Source organism: Lonchura striata, chromosome 9 (genome assembly GCF_046129695.1).
Source record: "Lonchura striata isolate bLonStr1 chromosome 9, bLonStr1.mat, whole genome shotgun sequence".
In the NCBI taxonomy this organism is placed as follows: Eukaryota; Metazoa; Chordata; class Aves; order Passeriformes; family Estrildidae; genus Lonchura; species Lonchura striata.
In genome coordinates this window covers 22790300-22809106 of record NC_134611.1, presented here as the reverse complement: position 1 = coordinate 22809106, position 18807 = coordinate 22790300, and the positions used below count along the sequence as shown (strand labels likewise).

Below are 18807 nucleotides of genomic sequence, written 5' to 3'. Positions count from 1 at the left end.
AGGGGCGGCGGCGGGCCCGGCCGGGCAGTGCGAGGGGCGGCGGCGGGCCCGGCCGGGCAGTGCGAGGGGCGGCGGCGGGCCCGGGCAGGGCGAGGGGCGGCGGCGGGCCCGGCCGGGCAGTGCGAGGGGCGGCGGCGGGCGCGGGCAGGGCGAGGGGCGGCGGCGGGCCCGGGCAGTGCGAGGGGCCCGGCAGTGCGAGGGGCCCGGGCAGGGCGAGGGGCGGCGGCGGGCCCGGCCGGGCAGTGCGAGGGGCGGCGGCGGGCGCGGGCAGGGCGAGGGGCGGCGGCGGGCCCGGGCAGTGCGAGGGGCCCGGCAGTGCGAGGGGCCCGGGCAGGGCGAGGGGCGGCGGCGGGGCCCGGGCAGTGCGAGGGGCCCGGGCAGGGCGAGGGGCGGCGGCGAGCCCGGGCAGGGCGAGGGGCGGCGGCGGGCGCGGGCGGCTCTCGCAGCCTGCGGTCCCTGCGGCCGGGGCGCGGCACGGGCCGTGTGCCGCCCGACCGTGAGCGGGGGACTTCGCCAGCCGCTGACAGCAGCGTTTTGTACAAGCCCATCACAAATTTATTAGAGAATGGTAGGGCTGGTTCGAATTAAGGTGCGGACCTCTCAAACAGAACGGTACTGTGTTGTCCGAAGAAACAAATTGTCCTCTGAATGTTGAAGATCGTATATAGGCATAACCTTGTGTTTCCTTTGCAGGTTGATTTACCGATGGCTGGCAAAGGGTAGTGCTGCTCACCAAAACCGGGTGAAATCCTGGCCCCGCAGAAGCTGGTAGGAGAACTTGAATGGAAACCTCTTCCACCAATTACAATTGTAAACCATGACAGAAAAGCACACTTCTAATAACGGTAATTTTAATAGCAGGCACATGTTCAACAACACATTCATTAAAAGTATGCCTTATGTGAATGCATTTTGTTAACACCAAACAGAAGGTGGCTCTGAGAGCTCCGGAAGAGTTTGCTGCAAGGTGTGGAACTGCTGCTGAGCTCAAAACCAGGCCCTGGTATTTCTGGGAGCACACTGATGTACCTGCACTCATGAAATTAACCTTTCAGATACACGAGGTATCACAGGTTGAACTAAATAATTGAAAAAGGAAGCCAAGATTGTATTAGTTTTATGAATTTAATTATTTTTTCTATTCCTTCCAAGGAAAAAGGCTTTCTTTTTCTGCAGCTTTTAGTTCATCAGCCTAATGTGGGGTACATGTGCCTCATATGCTACTCTACAGAACTCTAGGTATTTGTAGTTGGTTTGAATGGAGTTCATAATGTTTTTGCTCTGAGCTGTTTCATTTTTCTAATGAATAAACTTTAATTAACCCCCAAAAAATTCAGACCTGTGGAGTTTTTGGGAGTTTTTTGCTTTGCAATCTCCATATTGAATTTGCATTTGATTACAAAAGACTAAAACCAATGCTCTGATACTACTTCAGCATCTTTCCTTCTGTCCCATGGAGAACTGCTTATCAGAAGTTTACATTAGCCTTACCTTATGCGATGATTACTAGGCACAGTGCTCAGTTTGCAAATACAACAGTTTATTTCCCTTGTCCACTTTGGTTAATAACCAGATATTTCCCTAAATATTCATTTGTCACACCAATCATATCAGGTAGGTGTTCATCTCATTCCCTATTGGAAATAAAAATAAATCCTACAGGTAGGGTACCATATGCTCTCTTAAAATGATGCCTAAAACACTGACACAACTAATGATAACTACTAATGACTAAAACCACAGGTAAACTAATGAGGGGCATGACATACCAGCTAGACATGCAACATAACAGCCAAGTAGCATCTGCCAATTTAACATAGTGGTATTTTTTTTCTTACATTAAGTAATCTAATAATACAGATTATAATCTGTGTTTAGGATGTCAAGTAACACTTAAGTTCATATAGACCATTTTGATACAGCAGCAGAGAGAGCAAAGGCACTCAAAACACTGAATAACATCAGGAGTTGGGGAATAGAGTGTTTCCCAGCAGAGCTCTGTAAAAAAAAAAAAAAGAGAAATTTGATAAAACCGTTCCTAAATAGTTCTCTTTATTGCTATTATAAAAGCATTGAAATTTTCAGAGAAATAATTTTGTATTAGCCCCATCTATTATGTAGACACTTCTATTGTCAAAAGACCATGTGCCACGCTTATATCAACACGTATTTTTCAGTGATAGTCAGGGTCAAAAGTATAAAGCACCTATGTGGTCCCACTTTTCTTCTTTTTTGTCAAGACTATTTCATTTATTATGTTGCACATGTGTTCTCAAACATTTATTCAGATGTAGGAAATTTGACAGATTTCAGTTTTCTGTGACATTTATAGGAAGAAACCAGTAGAAACTACAGAGGAAAAGTTCTTACCACTTGACTGCCGCCTGAGTAGGGTGATTGCTGAAAACAAACCAAGAAATAAATTTATAGAGCATCTCCCAGCCAATGGTTTTGAACAGTTTCTTCCTGTGATCAACAAGATTTTAATAGCTTAACCCACAGCATAGTTTTAAGTTGTTCAAGAGGAAGGCTGAACTAATATTAATATAGATTTTTCTCTTCAGACCAAGTCATCCCAAAATTTCTCTATCCACCACCCAGGTTCTTTCTTTACTGACAAAAGAAGATTAAAGTGCTGTGATGAAAGTGTTCTTACCGGTTTCCCAGAGTAAGTGCTTCCTGAGCCAGAGCCACCCTGTGAAACAATTATGAACCATTTAATTTTGTCATACAAGGCTGCATGAATAGTGTCCAAAGAGCACACAGCAATCTTGAAAATGCCCTGGATATTAGTGGGTCTGATAATGATTTTGATTTTACCATTTTCACTGCACTTTCCCCCCCTATTTTAATTGAATGGTCTCAAACAAGCACGGCTATGTCCATTTCATTGCATGAACAGTTTCAGAGGAATGGATCAAAGCAATGTGTCTTGTCTGAGCTACAGAGTTGGAAACTGAAACAATTGCCCTGATATTTAAATACATCATTCTTATTAGAATGACCCAGGAATGTTCCTATGAGTAAGTAACAGGGTATATCAAAACTTTGCTATGGAGGAATAAATGCTGCCTCATCCTAAGGTTCAAGCTTGAGCAAAATATTCCAATTTTTATTGGTAATTTTTCTCATACATTTACCATTGTAACATAATTTAAAATTTCACCCTCATTGCTGTTACCTATCTTAAAACCCAATATCCCCATGTCTAATTTGGTTGCAGAATACTGAAAGAATATCCTTACTGGCTTTCCTTGATGACTGCCTCCTGAGGAAGAGGAACCCTGAAAAAAGATACCTGTTTTTCACTCTAAATCTATTTGTGCTTAAATAGTCTTGCTATACGTAATTAAAGACCACAGAAGAATGAAAACTTTTGTATCCAGTCATCCAAAAATCCCAGGTAGAACCTTATCTGAAATACATGTGTTTAACATTTTCTGTTATGTGTGTTCTTTCAAATGTTGTATTGGACAATTTAATACAAAATTCTGAAGAAAAAAGAACTGGTTTATAGTTATGTTTAATATATGGAATAGAAAAAATAATAAGGTCCAATTAAACCATAATTCTCCTGGTATCAGTCTATGGTTACATTGGGAGAAAAAAAGACAGCACCAGCAAAAAAAGGCAAATTATAAAAGTCCTTTACTCTATAGCCCCTACTTAAAGAAAACTCTAAAAATAAAGATAGTTGAAAATAAAAGTAGGTACAGAAAAATTAGATGTTCTGAAAGCATCTTATTCAGTTTTCTGGTGAAGTGGCTCTGCTTATTTGAATGACATTGCCAACAGGAAATGTTACAATCATTAAGTCTTTAAGAAATGCCATCAAATACGTACAGAAAATGTCTCACCTTCAGGATTCATGTATTAGAAAATGTAACATTTATGATCACTTTTTAATAACAAGTACATCTTTTCTATAAGATCTTTTCTATAAACATTTTTATCAACTCTCACTGAATGGCAAGAGTGAGGTCAAAATTACATAGTAAAAAGTAAAAAAGTCTGAAATTATAGAAGATGAAAATATGCATAGTTAAATGGCAACTATTATTTCCTTTGAAAAGGAAAATTGTTTTCTTCAAAGCAAGACAAAAATACTTAAGACAAATGCATACAAAATCAATGAAAAGCTGAGCTTTGAGCAGAAAGTGTATTATTATTATTATAAATATAAAGATAAATAGCTGTTCAGAAGTTCCTTATACATACACAAATCCAATGACCTCATTCTGTGATTACTAGAAGTTCAGCTACACAGTAATGTGCTGTCTCAAAACTGTTGTGAAAATACTGTATTTGCCTTTGTTGAAAGTATCCCAGGTAAGTAAATCATGTGCCACTCTTTGCATGTTAAAGTAAAACTCCAACTGTCTAATCCATAACTAACTTGGTATTAGGGTTTTTTAGCAGGTGTATAAGAAAAGAGAAAGGTAAATGTGAATGTTTTGTACTTACTGGTTTACCCTGTTTGCCTCCAGAAGGATATGAGCCCTGTAAGAAGTCAAGCAGACTTGTATTAATTGAATGTAAAATCTTCTATCACTGTCTTCAGACAATTTTTGCAGTACTTAGGACAAGCTTATTTGGGTGTTCTTTGAACAAAAAAAAACGCTTAAAATTTACACTGTGTACTACAAACCACAACAATGGCAATTTGAATCAAGAAAGCGGTGTTAAGAAATACAGCCTGGCAACTAGAATATGTTCAAAGGAATATTTTACACAGAGCAGTAACTCATTGTAACCAAATCTTTTATTCACCTTACTGAAGCGACTTTGATCCATATTACCTGCACTGTTTAAACTTAATAAAATGTCCAAGTTAATGTATCTGTCAGCATCAAGTAACTGACCTACAAAGCATGTTAGGAGTGAGTTTGAAGTGATGGGATGGAAAGATAACACTCACCTGCCCACCATATTGGCTGCCTCTTGAGGGATAAGATCCCTATTAAGAAAAAAAAATCAGGGAAAATTAACAGCAGATACTTTTTGTTTTTCTGTGCAAAATGAAACATTACAGGGCTTTTGACAGGAGATCTCAGTCAATCTGGAAAGTATATTAATCTAAAAAGATGCAGTGAAAGACTTCTGATCTAATACCTCTAAGTTCTTCAACAGGTGAAAGTAGTAAATTGGGCAGTCACAAAACACCTTCTGAGACTGTTCTGTTCCATAAATAAATGGATTAAAAGTGTCTTATATATGTCTCTATTCAAGAGGAAAGAACCAATTGACTTTATTTGTGATTTTCTACATCAGACATGTTTAGAGAGCACCATGTGTATTATTGTTAAAATATTGTTAATATTACCAAATAGGTAGTTTGGGGAAAAAAAAAAAAAGATTTGCTGCCGTTAAGAATCCTCTTCATTCTACATGAGATTATCTTTTAACAGAGTGATACTGAAAACCAATGCTTGCCAGCGAAGTAAAAAGCAATTAATTTTTTTAGTATGGTAGAGTGAGACATTGCAAATACAGTAATACTAATGGAAACTAAGCTCCATCTTTTGAGCTAGTCATGCATTTCATGTCAGCTATTTGCACTAGTAACCTTTCTGAATTGGTGCCAAATAGTCTGCATAAGGTATATGCTTAACAGGAAGAGTCTTGAGGTGACTCTAAAGGGGAAAGTAGTGTTATTGTGTGCAACACACTGGAATTTATATATTTTTAAGCAGCATCTATTGGTTTATTCTGTACCAAGTTTTCCAAGTATGTAGTGTAAATATTAAAGTAATCACTTGAAATAAGAGGCATTCTGAGGTGAAACAACTAAAATTATGATCAATGAAATTTCTTTACATGGAAATTTTTTCATGCTACTCCATTTTGAGTAGATTCCAGCTACTGACAGTCCCTGTTTTCAAATATTTATTAGGAGTAAAATGACCCTAAAAAAACTGTCAGTATATGTATTGCATGTTATTTTTTCAGCTGACAAATTGCAAATAGAAGATCTTGAAAACAAAGAAAATTTGCTTGCCTGTCCACCACCATACTGACTGCTTCCAGGATATGAACCCTATAAAAAGAATGCAATACATATATATATATATATATTTTTTTTTTTTTTTTTTAATAGCAACAAATTTTTAAATGGCAAAAAAAGATCCTGGACTTAATGTAATATAAACAGTACTCATGACACTGATTAACTGGAATAACTTGACACAGTTACTAATGCAGTGGAAAATGACTAATTATCCACACATCATCTTGGTGGTTTATGCAGTGAGATGAAGCCTATGAATAATTCTTCAGTAATTTCTTAAGGTAAGAAAGCTTCCATAACTACAAAGTAAAACCTTGGCTCTTGTATATGGAAGGATATAATTGAAATGCCAAGAGTGATTGAATAAAAGTCCCATGCACTCTCTAGAATTATTGTACCTATGTCTCTGACTAAACTGAACTTAATATTTAATGGCTGCTGGCAAATATGACAACTGAACCATGTTTATTCTTGAGAAACTAATCTGTGTAAATGTTAGAGACAAACTGCCTACCTGTCCACCATGGTAGTTGGTTCCTGCAAAAGAGCCCTGCATGCAACAGAAACAGCAATGTTTACTCTGCATTAACTTCAGTGTCACACAGAGGAAATCCAAGAGAACACACTGACTTATTGCAATGATCAAGTCATTTACGCTGCTTACTATTATTCTGATTCATCTTGAATTCTATGTCAAGGAATATATATGTATATATATAGTGTGTATATAAGTGAGTATTATTATTGTATAATTTCTATTTATATAAATTCTAATTTATATGTTGTTTTCAACACTTGATTCTCAGAATTGGTGTATATACCATGGATTATACACTTGGGATGTAATTTTTCTTGATTATGCAGACCAATAAAGAGAAGTAGTGATCCAAGCAATTTTGACTTTACTGATAAAAAACCAGGTAACTGAACCCTCCTTCAGAAGTAAATTAACTTGATCTCAGCAAAACAGTGGAGGGGATTTTGTACATTTGGGGCGTTTTAGCTTTTTTTTCAGGAATTCACAAAGAAATAGGAAATATACTAATTAGACAGAAAATGGAAATAGCTTTAACTTTTCCAAATGTGTTTCTCTGCTCCATTCTGAAAGCATTTGGAGCCAAGATTTTAATCTAATTTTAACTAGTTCAATCATACTGTTAATAACTATCATAAGAGCAAAGTCCAAACCCAACCCACATATATCCACCATGAGATATATGTGAAAATATTTCATCATAGAACTTCACAGACAGAATTATTTCAAGTGTAGTTCCTTGGGAATTTTCCAGTATATGTACATATTATGAGAAAATATATATAAAGACAAGCAATACTTACTGAACCTCCACCGGGGCACACACACCCACCCTGTACAAAACACAACCAAACTTACTTTCCTGGGTCTATGATTGGAATAGGCCTTTGAATTAGTAAATCAAACTCATATTCTGCTACTCTTAAAAAAATGTACTATAAAACAGTGCTCATCAACTTATCAAGCTCCATTTAAATAGGCAATTTCTTTATGTCTCCCCTGCCCTTTAGGCTAGCTGTGCAATTACTGATCAAATTTTTAAATAGAATCTTCTAACTTCTCACTTAAAATTTACAGTAAAAACCTACTCACTAAAGGATAAGTAAAAAATTCTGAATAGTAATACAGCTTATATTTCATTTTCCCTTGAGAATACCAGAGCTACCAGAATTTCCCCAGGGAAGTGATCACAGTACCAAGCCTGTCAGAATTCAAGAAGCATTTGGACAGTGTTCTCCGGGTCATGGTTTTATTCTTGGGCTGTCCTGCACAGGACCAGGAGTTGGACTGATGATCCTGATGGATCAGTGTACTCTATGATCCTATGGATACATGCAGTATCTTCACTCTTTAGAGGACTTCCAGTGGAGGCCTATTAGGTAACTTCTACTCTGATAAAACTTAGAGGGGGCCAGGTGTTAATATTCAGTGCCTCACTTTCCACATTCAATCTGGATGAAATGTGTGACTGGAAACAGTTTTTGTGAAAGAAAGTTACACAAAGCAATTTGTGAGCGTATGACACTAGCAGTACCAAACAGTGCAGAGAAAGAAAACATACCTGTCCACCAGACTGTCTGACTCCTGAAGAAAAGCCCTGGAAGAAATGAGTTACTTAATTACTTCTGTGTTACTGAGTAACATTTTCACTTGTTCTCTGTGGTTCTCAGTCTTTCAAATTGCTTCCATTTAAACATAGAAGAAAAAAATGTCTTCTTAAACTGTGGTATGTTGAAGAAACTTTCCCATGCAGTGTCACAGGCCCCTGCATCATTTGCTTTTAACATGATCTGATATACCAGAAAGACTCATATTTAGCAATCCTGCTTCAGTCTGGCTTAAAGCTATTCTATCTCAGAATGTTCCTTTTTTGCAAAATATACCGGTCTGTTTTCCTGATGAACTGTGTACCCAAACTGCAAGTACCATGAAAGTAGCAAGTCTTACCTGTCCACTATACTGGCTGCTTCCTGAAGAAGCTATACCCTAAAGAAACGAAAAAACATTTGTATTTGTTGCACATTCTTTAACTTACGACCTGTCACAGAAAAACACATTTTTATTTGTCTTCCTTGGATTTAAGTGCCACAGAGACTTGAACATTTACTATATAACCATACTGAAACCCACTGAAAGCCTTTACAGTGGCTGCTGTTTAAACAGAACAATGAAGTTTGAATCAAAATCAGCTTCAGGCAGGTGTGAGTAGTGCTCTGGCTTGGACTGCATGCTCACAGCAGCCTTCTATACTTTGCTTATGTGAGTGGCCTGACACAGCAGAGTCAGATATTCATCTATTCTGCCTAAACAGTGTTTCTCTGTAAGATACTACTTTAAAAAATATCCTAAATTTCTCAAAAAAAAAAAAAAAAAAAGGCAAACAATGGAGAAAACAACCAATAAACAGAAAAACAATTCTCACCTGTCCTCCATAAGGTCTGCCACCTGAGAAAGATGGACCCTGTAGCAAAGGTGCCAATTATTTCTCAAATCAAAAAGCTTCCTCAAGAGCTTTTTAAAGAAACACTATTTTTGCTCTGTTGCACAATGAAAAGTGACAGTAAGATAAACACTCGGCCTATTGCTTTATGTGTCACTCCATATTAGGGACTATACCTCCAGGCAGCACTAGGAACTCTGTCATCTTTCACTTCACAGAGGCATGAGGAGTCTTAGTAACTCCTCACCTTCTCCCCTCTTCCTATTTTAAACCATACTGCATTTTGCTGAAGGAAATGAGATAGAGGAGGGATGAATCTGCTTCCTTATTGGTAGAGCTAAGAAACTTTGACAGCACAGGGTAGGCTAGAGGGTAGAACAAGTCCAGACCTGCATTTAATACAACAGAAGCAGCACATCTCCATAGTTTTTGTATTGCTTCAGATAATACATCTTCAGATACCTCTTCATTATCAGATAAATAGTTTTCACAAAATATTTTTTGAGTAAATTTTAAAATACCAAGTTTTGGTATAGAACAAGAAGAGATTCTCACCTGGCCTCCATACTGGCTGCCTCCTGAAGAAGGTGAACTCTGAACAAAAAAGAAATAAATAATCTCTATATCAATGTCATAATACTCCTTTAAACTGTGCTCCATATGAAGGAGTACCCTGTTTCCTTCACTCCAGACCTGTGAGTGGACTGTGAACCAGACTGTGCCAAAATGGCTGAGGCTCATCTGCATTTACCATGATGCATCAGAAATTCCATCTTAAAAACTCTTCTGTGGCTTGGGATCCCATACATTTACAACAATTATATACTTCGCAACAAAATTGGACAGAACCCATTTAGATGGACAAAACCCCATTTTAGATAAAAAATGGACAGAACCCCCCAGACAAAACCCCAATCTCCTTAAAATGTTCTTTTACCCAGAGAACTGCCAAATCTCTTTGCTAAAGTAGTAAATGCTATAAGGGAAGAATATTCACCTGTCCACCATATTGGCTGCCTCCTGAGGAAGGTGAACGCTGAAAATAAGCAAAAAATGGAAGCTGAAACTTTGTTACACCGGTTTCATAGACTCATAAAATCATTTCATGAGGCTTTAAAATTTCTGGTTAGCTTCATAAAGTATTTATTTATTTCAGAAAGACCTGACTAGTCCTGCAAATTTCAAGAGTCAATTGAGTCAGCCGTGTATTTTACATTCTATTTTTTCTTAGTCTTAGATGATGATCTTCATCTGAACTTGTTTTGTTTAATTACAGTAGCATCAGAACACTACAGAGAAAGATTCACTGAAAAGATTTTAGATTAAATTAAAGCTAAGATAGAGTCAGTCAGGTGGACAATAAATAAACTACAAAAATGGGGACTATTAATGCTTACTTGTCCACCATACTGGCTGCCTCCATAAGAAGATGACTCCTGGAAAAAAATTTATAATTAGTTATTTCTGGATATCTAATTAAGGGAAAGAATTGGCAAAGACACCTATATTTTGTTAATTGAGTGTTTGTGTGTAATTATCCCAAAATAAACTCTGTTTTTTTGTCTTCCTTGAATTCACAATATTACTACAGAGTATAGACCACTGTAAATTTTCTTGATATATCAAACTGAGATCCTTAATATGAGTCAAATATTTATTAAAAATATAATATATAATATTAAAGGAAGAACTTACATGTCCTCCATACTGGCTAGATCCAGAGGAATATGAATCCTGTAAAGAATACCAGATGAGTGAATTACCTGCAGTAGGATTTCCTTAAATCAAAACATGATTCTGCCAGGACAACAGGAGCAAGAAAGCAAGGTAAGAGTGAAGATAGTGAGCAGGACTTTCAGAATGCTTTAATAACTAGGATTTAAGTTGAGCAAGTAAATTTGAGATCCTTAGCAAGGGTGGGAGGCAAAGACATAGTCTTCTGTGTGACATGTTGGAAAGGTTAAAGTGACATTCTTTCCTGTTCTTTCTCTGCTCACTTCTGGAGAATGACTTCTTTTTATTTGGAAAGCTGAATGCTGGGCCAGAGCTAACAGTAAAATATAGGCTACCTAACAGGAGTCTAAAAACCAAAGGAAGAAAATTTACTGAAACCTCATACAGATGTCTCTTTAAAGAGGGGAGATTGGATTTTTTTCATAATGGAATTAGGTCAAATAGGAATAAAAATTTATGCATTTTGATTCATTCTTTCCCCATACTTTATTTTGGGTTGGTTTTTTTTTTTTTTTTTTTTGAGCTTCATTTTGCAAGTTTCACAAAGCCAGGGCACTATTTGCTAAAAAATCCATTGTTATAATTTTTAGGACATATCTAACTCAATAATGAATAAAGTGAATAATAATTAATAAATAATAAATAAATAAATAAATAAAAAATAAAGTGAATAAATAAAAAATAAAGTGAACTTGCTGGGCTTCGTTCTTTTTACCCAGTTCCTATATAAAAATTGAATTTAATTGAATGAATTAACAATCATTTTCAGAAGTGGCAAACTACCTGTCCTTTTGGAATGAATCCTTACCTGGCTGTTGTACTGGCTGCCTCCAGATGAAGATGTGTCCTGGGGAAAAATGCAAACACCAATTATTTTGCTGTAGAAGAAGTCTTTTGTAGTAAAACTTGGAAGATAGTAGTACATAAAGACTAATACTAAACTTTCTTGCAGTAAATTATCTAAGAGGAATAAAATCATATAAATCCATGTCCTTGGGGGATATTTTTCTATAATTCCAAGAAAGCCAATGGAATTGACTCCCAAAGTAAATATCTGCCTGTGTTTGTAACAACATTTTTCATTGTAAGACTTTGAATGAAAACTATTTCAAATGGAAAGAGAAACTGGGATCACTACATAAATGTCCTGTGTGCATTTTTTAGTTACAATTAAAAAAATGTCCTGTGTGTATTTTTAATTGTAACCAAAGTATGTTATTTTCTCAAGTGTATGACTTCTATTAGCCATTATTTTTATTCTCTCTAGCCATTATATTGATAACAAACAGAGGACACACTAAAAAGCTGATGAACATTTCTTACATTTGTAGAGGAATCACTTCTGACTGAACTAGAGGATCCACCCTATAAAGGAAAAAAAGGAAAAGAAAAATTAGCCTTTGTCTTTGGTCATAAAGTATAAATGAAATGTAACCTTAGAATATCTGTTCCATGGCATTTCAAAGGAAGAATATCACAGCCTGAAATTAGTTACATTTATACTTCACTTACTTTTATCAATTTGCCAATAGAGGAAATAGCGCTTTTTTTGGCCTAGAAGACCATAAATCATAAAATATCATGTTGTATCTACCTATAATTCATTGCCTAGGAAATAAGAGTATTTCCAAGGTGCAGGAATGTCCTTTACATGCTACATGTTGATTGTCCACATATGTTTGCTTTGAAAACAGGGTTTACCCTATTTCATAGTCCTTAAATAATTTCATATGGACCTAAAAGCACAAGTGACAAGTTGCTCCATTTTTTGTTTTATTTATGTTTTAAATTTTGTAAACATTGCTTTTTGATACAAATGTTTATGATTGGCAATTTTATATATTAGGTATTATTTTAGCTTTCTTTCATGATAGGTCTTTTGTCAATTAATTCTGCTACTTAATGCAATCTTTTTTTGGCTTTTTGAGAAGAGATACACATCTTTGTAAGTACTGTCTAGCAAATGACATCACTGCTCAGAAATGCAGCTCACTGCCAGCCTTGGAGCTTCCTGGCTTTTATCAGAATTAATGTGGCCAGAGAGCAGCACTAGGGAAGTGATTGTCCCCTACACTGATGGGATACTGATGAGGCTGCCGCCTTAAATCCTTGTTCACTTCTGGGCCCCTCACTAAAAGAAGGATCTTGAGGTGTGGGATTGTGTCCAAAAATGGCAAAGGGGCTGGGGAACGGTCTGGAGCACAGACTTTGTGAGCAGCAGCTGAAGGTGCTGGGGTTGTTTAGCCTGGACAAAAGGAGGCTCAGGTGGGACTTTATTGCTCTCTACAACTCCCTGAAAGGAGGCTGTAGCCAGGCGGGGGTTGGTCCCTTCTTTCAAGTAACAAGCAATAGAACAAGAGGAAATGGCCTCACACTGCTCCAGGGGAGGCTCACATAGGATTTTAGGAAACAATTTCTTCACTGAAAGGATTATCAAGCACTAGAGAGAGTGCTGGAGAAGGGGCTGAGTCACCAGCCCCAGAGGTATTTAGAAGACATGTACATGGGGCACTTAGAGACATGGCTAAGTGGTGACCTTGGCAGTGCCGAGTTAATGGTTGGACCTGAGGCATTCTCCAACCTAAATGATTCAATGATTATGTAGCACTGAATCTTGGCATAATAAAAAATAACTCCCACCATACCAGAACCATCTAAGTCACCAAAGGAACAATGAATGTAAAATTAAAGAGTACGTTAAAATAATTAACTTGGAAATAAACAGGATCTTGCATAATTTTCCAGTTAAATACTTTGTTAAAAAAAAAAGTATAATGAACAAGTAGCACTTACAGGACTTCCCCCAGAACAATCACATCCACCCTGTAAAGAATGCAGAAATTATTTAAGATGTCAAGAGCACAGGACTGAAATGGGTCCTAATTACAACTCAAATTATTTCTGCCATCCAAGGCATGCAAGCCAAAAAGCTACATTTTAACTGCCCAGCTTCTAGAACTGAGTCTATTTCATCCTATGCAACTGTTTCTGCACTTATTGCTCTGATGGGGCAATAAAATGTGAATTTTTTAATCTTCAGATTTTCTTACCTACAATTTTTACCTTAAAAATAATGAGCAAAAGGATGAATACAAAATTCTGAGTAGTACCACAGAAAGCAATTTTTTTTTCTAAAGAGGCCAGAGTATCTGGAGTACATGTAGTACTGTTTCATGTTACAGATGATACAGAAAACAGGTGATTTCTACTCTGATAAATCTAACTGAGAGGTGGCCAGGAGTTCACCATTCAGTGTCTCACTTTACACTTTCAATATGTATGATCTTTGTTTAGTACCAAAGCAGGTACAGAAGCTACACACATGCCGAACAGTCACTACTGGCTACTCTGGCTTGCAGGATGTCCAAGTGACAAAAGAAAACAATGTGTTGCTGAGGCTTTGGGCAAAAAGGACAGTGGTGAAAGAAAACAGTTCTTGGAAAGGTGAGAGAAATAAATTAGAGTGCCTGACAATAGCCCAGCTGAAGACTGTGGAGAAAGAAATTCATACCTGTCCACCAGCCTGGCTGCCTCCTGCGGAAGGTGAACTCTGTAAACATTACATTCTTGTTTAAAATTTTTTCTGTGACACATGCATTTAAATACAAAGTATTGTCTTTCACTCTTTTAATTGTGTTTGAAAAGATCTGTTTGGTTGAGAATACAATTTTATCTATAGAAAGATTAATGAGGGTAAAATAAACCACAGAGTAGTCTGGAAACATAGGTATTGGCAATCTAGTAATATTTTCTTGAAATATGTACATTGGGGAGAAAACCCCTCACAATAACAATGAAGAAGAAAAATTTCCTACCTGCCCACCATACTGGCTGCTTCCAGATGAGGTTGAGTCCTGAAAAAAATAAAAATCAGTTACTTTCTATTTAAAATATATAAATGAATGCCAAATATTTATTACTTTAATTTTTCCTGGTGTTAAAATATCAGGTAATACATGAATTGTTTTTTGATTACTCTTGATTATGCTTGCATTTGGAATTTTATGTAGCGCTAGGTAAGGAAGAATGAACCGATCTTTTTCATTCACACATTAAAAATTGTTGTGATACAAAATGAGGCCCCAAAATTTTGTATGGCTGATACTTCAGGTCAAAATTACAAAGATTTAGTTTTTACCTGTCCAGTGGAGTAGCTACCACTTTGAGAAGATGACCCCTGCAAAAAGAAGACCCAATTTATTTTTCTTTGAAATGTCTTCTGGAGAACAAGACTTGTACACACATGATTTATAATTTTTTTATTCAAACAGTTTGTAATTTGATTTCACAAAACATGATGCCAGATGTAATGAAAAATTCTAGGAAATTAATGGTTTAGTGTAATTTATTCATTGGGATAATTTTTAAATAGTACAGCCATTTTGAAAGACAACTGCAAATAATAAATAAAATAGATGCTTACATGTCCACCTGACTGGCTGCCTCCTGGGGAATAAAAATCCTGGAAAAATGTATTTAAAATGAAATTACATGGAAAAACAAGACCCCAAAAACTGGAAATATCAGAGTGGAATAAAAACACTCCTCCTTGCTTCTCCACATGCCTTAATTTTCTGTTATGGATTGTTCAATAAAAACAAAAAATATCTACTGTCTTTCTATAGAAAACAGCAAATGTCCTTCATAACTGTTGATAGTTGCTCTTCTGGTGGAAGGTAATCTCTAAGATACAACAGTTGAAAGTGTTAAATCTCCAACAAAATAATTTCTCAGTTTGTGTCTGATAGGAAATGATAGGGAAATGGAGGCCTTCATCAGTAAGTCATATGGCACAGCAAACAAAGGGTTGCACTTAGAATAAGTGCTGGAAAAATCATGGTATTGAAGCTCTGCAGTCAATCAATGATTTAAAAAATGCAAGGACCTGAACAAGTAAATTGTGCTATCACATTTGTGATGTGAGTTTGAGATTCAAGAGCACACCTCAGCATCAGCTGTGATTTCTAGCAGTACTTAGACTCTTTAACCATATCCTCATTCCTGCTGTGCTTGAGGGCTTTCTGTCCCACACTGGAACTGCCTCAGGGTTTCCACAGGAGATGTAATTTAGGTGCTGCAAGCACTGGGGCTGCCACCTGGCACGACATAAAGGAAGGATTGCTTACCCGTTCACTCTGGCGGCTACCAGACGATGAGGAGGAATCCTAAAAAATATCAGAATCTAGTTATTGCCATGGCAAATTTTAGCATTTCTTTCTGAGCAAAGGTGAGAAGTAAAGGAAGGTACTGCTTGTGGGAAGGTTGAAGATGTAGGCTGTAGATAAGCAGTCTACAAATTCTTTCTCTGCTCATTTCTGGAGAAAGCCATTTCTTTACTTTGAAAGCTGAATCCTGGTATAGTGAAATAAAGGAATGAGGTCACATCTCAATCTATTTTATTTCCTCCAGAATGTTTCAGGGGAAAACATCAGCATTTCCAAAGCTGTCTTGATTTTTCAAAGACCAAGATGTGGTACACATCTGTTGTTACACTGTAGTTTCTTTCAGAGGGATTTTTGGACCCTCTGTAGTATCATACTTTAGCTTTTTTGAATATCCATAAGAGGATTTGGTTCAGAAACTGCACTGAAGCTATTGACACAGTATACTTGTGACTAAAGTGAACATCTGAATTTGTAATTATTTGCAGAGAGCCATTTCCTACTAATCAAGGCCCTGGAAAACACTTAAAAATGGTAAAGTTTTATCAATTGCTTCAGCAGAGTTAATAGAATATATACTTCAGTCAGGAGAAAAGGCATCTTCTTAAGAAAAGCAGGCAGTTTTCACCACACTACATTAAAACAGACCATTCTTTTGCAGTATGTAGATGAAGGAACTTGAATCATATCTCTGGCATTGGAAAAACAAACGAAATGTAGTGCAAATTGGGGACTGAAAAAGGGAAGTAGTCATATACAAATATTGAGTTTTGATGGAAATTGTGAAATAAAAAGAGCTTTCTTTGTAATTGTTACTTCTAACAACAAATTCAAAAAATGTTTGATTGTTAGAAGTTGGAAATATTGTAATTTAAATTTTAATTTGTAAAGTCCTTATCATGTATAGCACAATCACGTGACATCAGATCCATGTAAAGCATAAAGGTCCATGTAAAGCACCTAGATACTTTAAAAGGTAGTCAATGAAGATATTGATATTTTTGAGAAGAAATGCTTACACTGTCTTCAGTTTCACTGCCTCCTATGGGAAGTGAATCCTGTAAAATAATGGAAAAACATTTATTTTCATGTAAAAATGACTCTTACATATTCTTAATTGTGGGGAATATAAAATAGAAGAATAAAACTAACTAAGCACTTAGAATCTCAAATTTTACCTAAACTAGGGGATGTGCAAGAAAAGAAAAAAATATTTAATTTTACCTGTTGCTTAAGCAGAAGAGGCTGGAAAAAAGCCTTCCTTGCAAACATGCATTTTTATAGGGAAAAACTTTTCAATTAAGTTAATTTGCAAAGTTATCATTCTTTATATTTAAAAAATCCCATTATTTAAACTTTCAACAGCTTCTGCATAAGTAAGGTATGTAAAGTAAATGCACAAAATATTTTTCTTTTGAATGAGCTAACACATGAAAAATAAAGTTGTTAAAGCATTGAATAGTCACAGGGTTAGTCACAGTTAAAAACAGCATACATAGTGCCCCATGCTCTCTACATTATGGAGACATTTTGAGTTGTTAGAAAGGTAAAGAGAAACAAAAGTTAAAATAGCATTTTCATGGTCATGGTCACTTAAAAATAATTGAAGCATAGAACCCAGTACACATAAGAACAAACACAGCAAGCTTAAGCTTTTGATGTAGGAGACAAATAACATTTACCTGGCCATAAGCCTCAGAACCACTATATACAGAAGATCCACCCTGTTCAGAAAAAATAAATAATTTTCATATTGCAAACAGGCTTTTTTTTTTTTTTTTTTTTTTTCCTTACTGTAGGGATCTTCTTCTGGCAGATTTAAAAAATATTATTTTTTACTTAGTTATCAGAACTGTTCATCAACTCAGAGTTATGTTCCTGTAAAATACTAATGATACATATTTTTAAACTCAAAATCTAATTCCACTTTTGAAGAGACTCCACTTTTGCAGGTAACTCAAAACTAGCATTGTTGAGAAGAATAACCCTTAAAAGTTGGAGGCACCTCACCTTTTACTGCCCTGTAAACTTTCAAGCTACTTAGCTAAAAGTATATACAAATTTAATCATTCCTCAAATAAAAGATTACTTTCAATAGAATATAGTGAGGGCTGAAATACAGATATGGCTGCATATCTACTTCATCCAGGGTATTGACCCTCAGCAACATTTACACAAAGGAGAAGAACAGAGTATTTACCTGACCATAGGATTCACTGCTGCCATCATAAGAAGAAGATCCTCCCTGCAGAGAAAATAAAAAAAGCTAATTAATTTGATTCTCCAAAGAAAGTGTTTTCCATCTTTCAGGAACAGGAGGATAATAAAAGAAATATGTTATGTCTACAAAGAAGAAAGAGCACCTACCTGTCCGTAAGATCCACCAGGATAGTAGGAAGGCCCTCCCTACAGAGAAAATATAGACATTTACCATTTTGTAGTTGAATGTTCTCTGAAAGAATACTTTTAGGCTGCTCCTCAGCAGGCACAGTGACCAGAATATTTACCTGGTTATCAGAGTAAGAACCGTGGGAAGAATCTGGGCCGCCCTGAAAGAAAAACACAAACCAGCTGTTTTCTTGCAGATGAGAGTTTAAATACCTACACATCTGGTTCTCACTTTACCCTTTCTCCCAGTTTTGAGGTAATTTTATGTGCCTAAGTAAAACTCGAGGCCATTGCTTTTAAAGTGGAAGAAATCTTCTGGTAGCAATTTTCTTGGCCTGCCGAAACTTGAATTCTGAAAAGAAACTGCTGAGACCCTTCTGTACTGTTCTCTGTCAAGCTTCACACCACCAGGTTACATCAGGATTGATTAATATTTTTCTGCTTAAGGGATAACAGCCAAGTCTGTAATTTAATATGTCATAGAACGCACAATATTGGGAGTGAAGGAACCAGGAGGATGGGAGTCTGTATTGTCCTGGTG

General features: G+C 36.6%; 1 protein-coding gene and 2 long non-coding RNA genes across 5 annotated transcripts; 1 reads left to right on the top strand and 2 right to left on the bottom strand.

Annotated features, from left to right (window-relative positions):
- The first annotated feature begins 448 nt into the window (after positions 1 to 448).
- LOC110467888 (uncharacterized) lies at positions 449 to 6897 on the top strand. 3 transcript variants are annotated; one of them, XR_013340474.1, is made up of 3 exons: positions 449 to 589; positions 694 to 845; positions 930 to 6897. It is a non-coding gene; the product is annotated as an uncharacterized LOC110467888 (long non-coding RNA). The 3 variants fall into 3 exon arrangements; XR_002464935.3 differs by having other exon boundaries at positions 449 to 845; positions 3224 to 6897; XR_002464934.3 differs by having other exon boundaries at positions 449 to 845.
- A 461-nt stretch (positions 6898 to 7358) lies between these two features.
- Positions 7359 to 8997, bottom strand: LOC110470304 (uncharacterized). Its single transcript, XR_002465383.2, has 4 exons — positions 8965 to 8997; positions 8490 to 8528; positions 8104 to 8139; positions 7359 to 7375 (listed from the first exon to the last, which is right to left on the bottom strand). It is a non-coding gene; the product is annotated as an uncharacterized LOC110470304 (long non-coding RNA).
- A 978-nt stretch (positions 8998 to 9975) lies between these two features.
- On the bottom strand, positions 9976 to 18220 carry LOC144246782 (uncharacterized). The gene is made up of 14 exons (XM_077785539.1): positions 18079 to 18220; positions 17561 to 17602; positions 16898 to 16936; positions 15843 to 15881; positions 15140 to 15178; positions 14855 to 14893; positions 14532 to 14570; positions 14228 to 14266; positions 13510 to 13539; positions 12040 to 12081; positions 11525 to 11563; positions 10678 to 10716; positions 10380 to 10418; positions 9976 to 10018 (listed from the first exon to the last, which is right to left on the bottom strand). Coding segments are annotated over exons 5-14 (351 nt in total). The 5' UTR covers positions 15142 to 15178; positions 15843 to 15881; positions 16898 to 16936; positions 17561 to 17602; positions 18079 to 18220.
- Between the last annotated feature and the right edge of the window lie 587 nt (positions 18221 to 18807).

What these genes read in the sequence shown, in the direction of transcription:
- LOC144246782 (XM_077785539.1), bottom strand. An exon ending in GCAGCCAGTATGGTGGGCAG is followed by an intron (nt 14,267 to 14,531) that starts GTAGGAAATTTT and finishes TAATGTTTACAG; the next exon opens with AGTTCACCTTCCGCAGGAGG. An exon ending in GCAGCCAGGCTGGTGGACAG is followed by an intron (nt 13,540 to 14,227) that starts GTATGAATTTCT and finishes CATTCTTTACAG; the next exon opens with GGTGGATGTGATTGTTCTGG.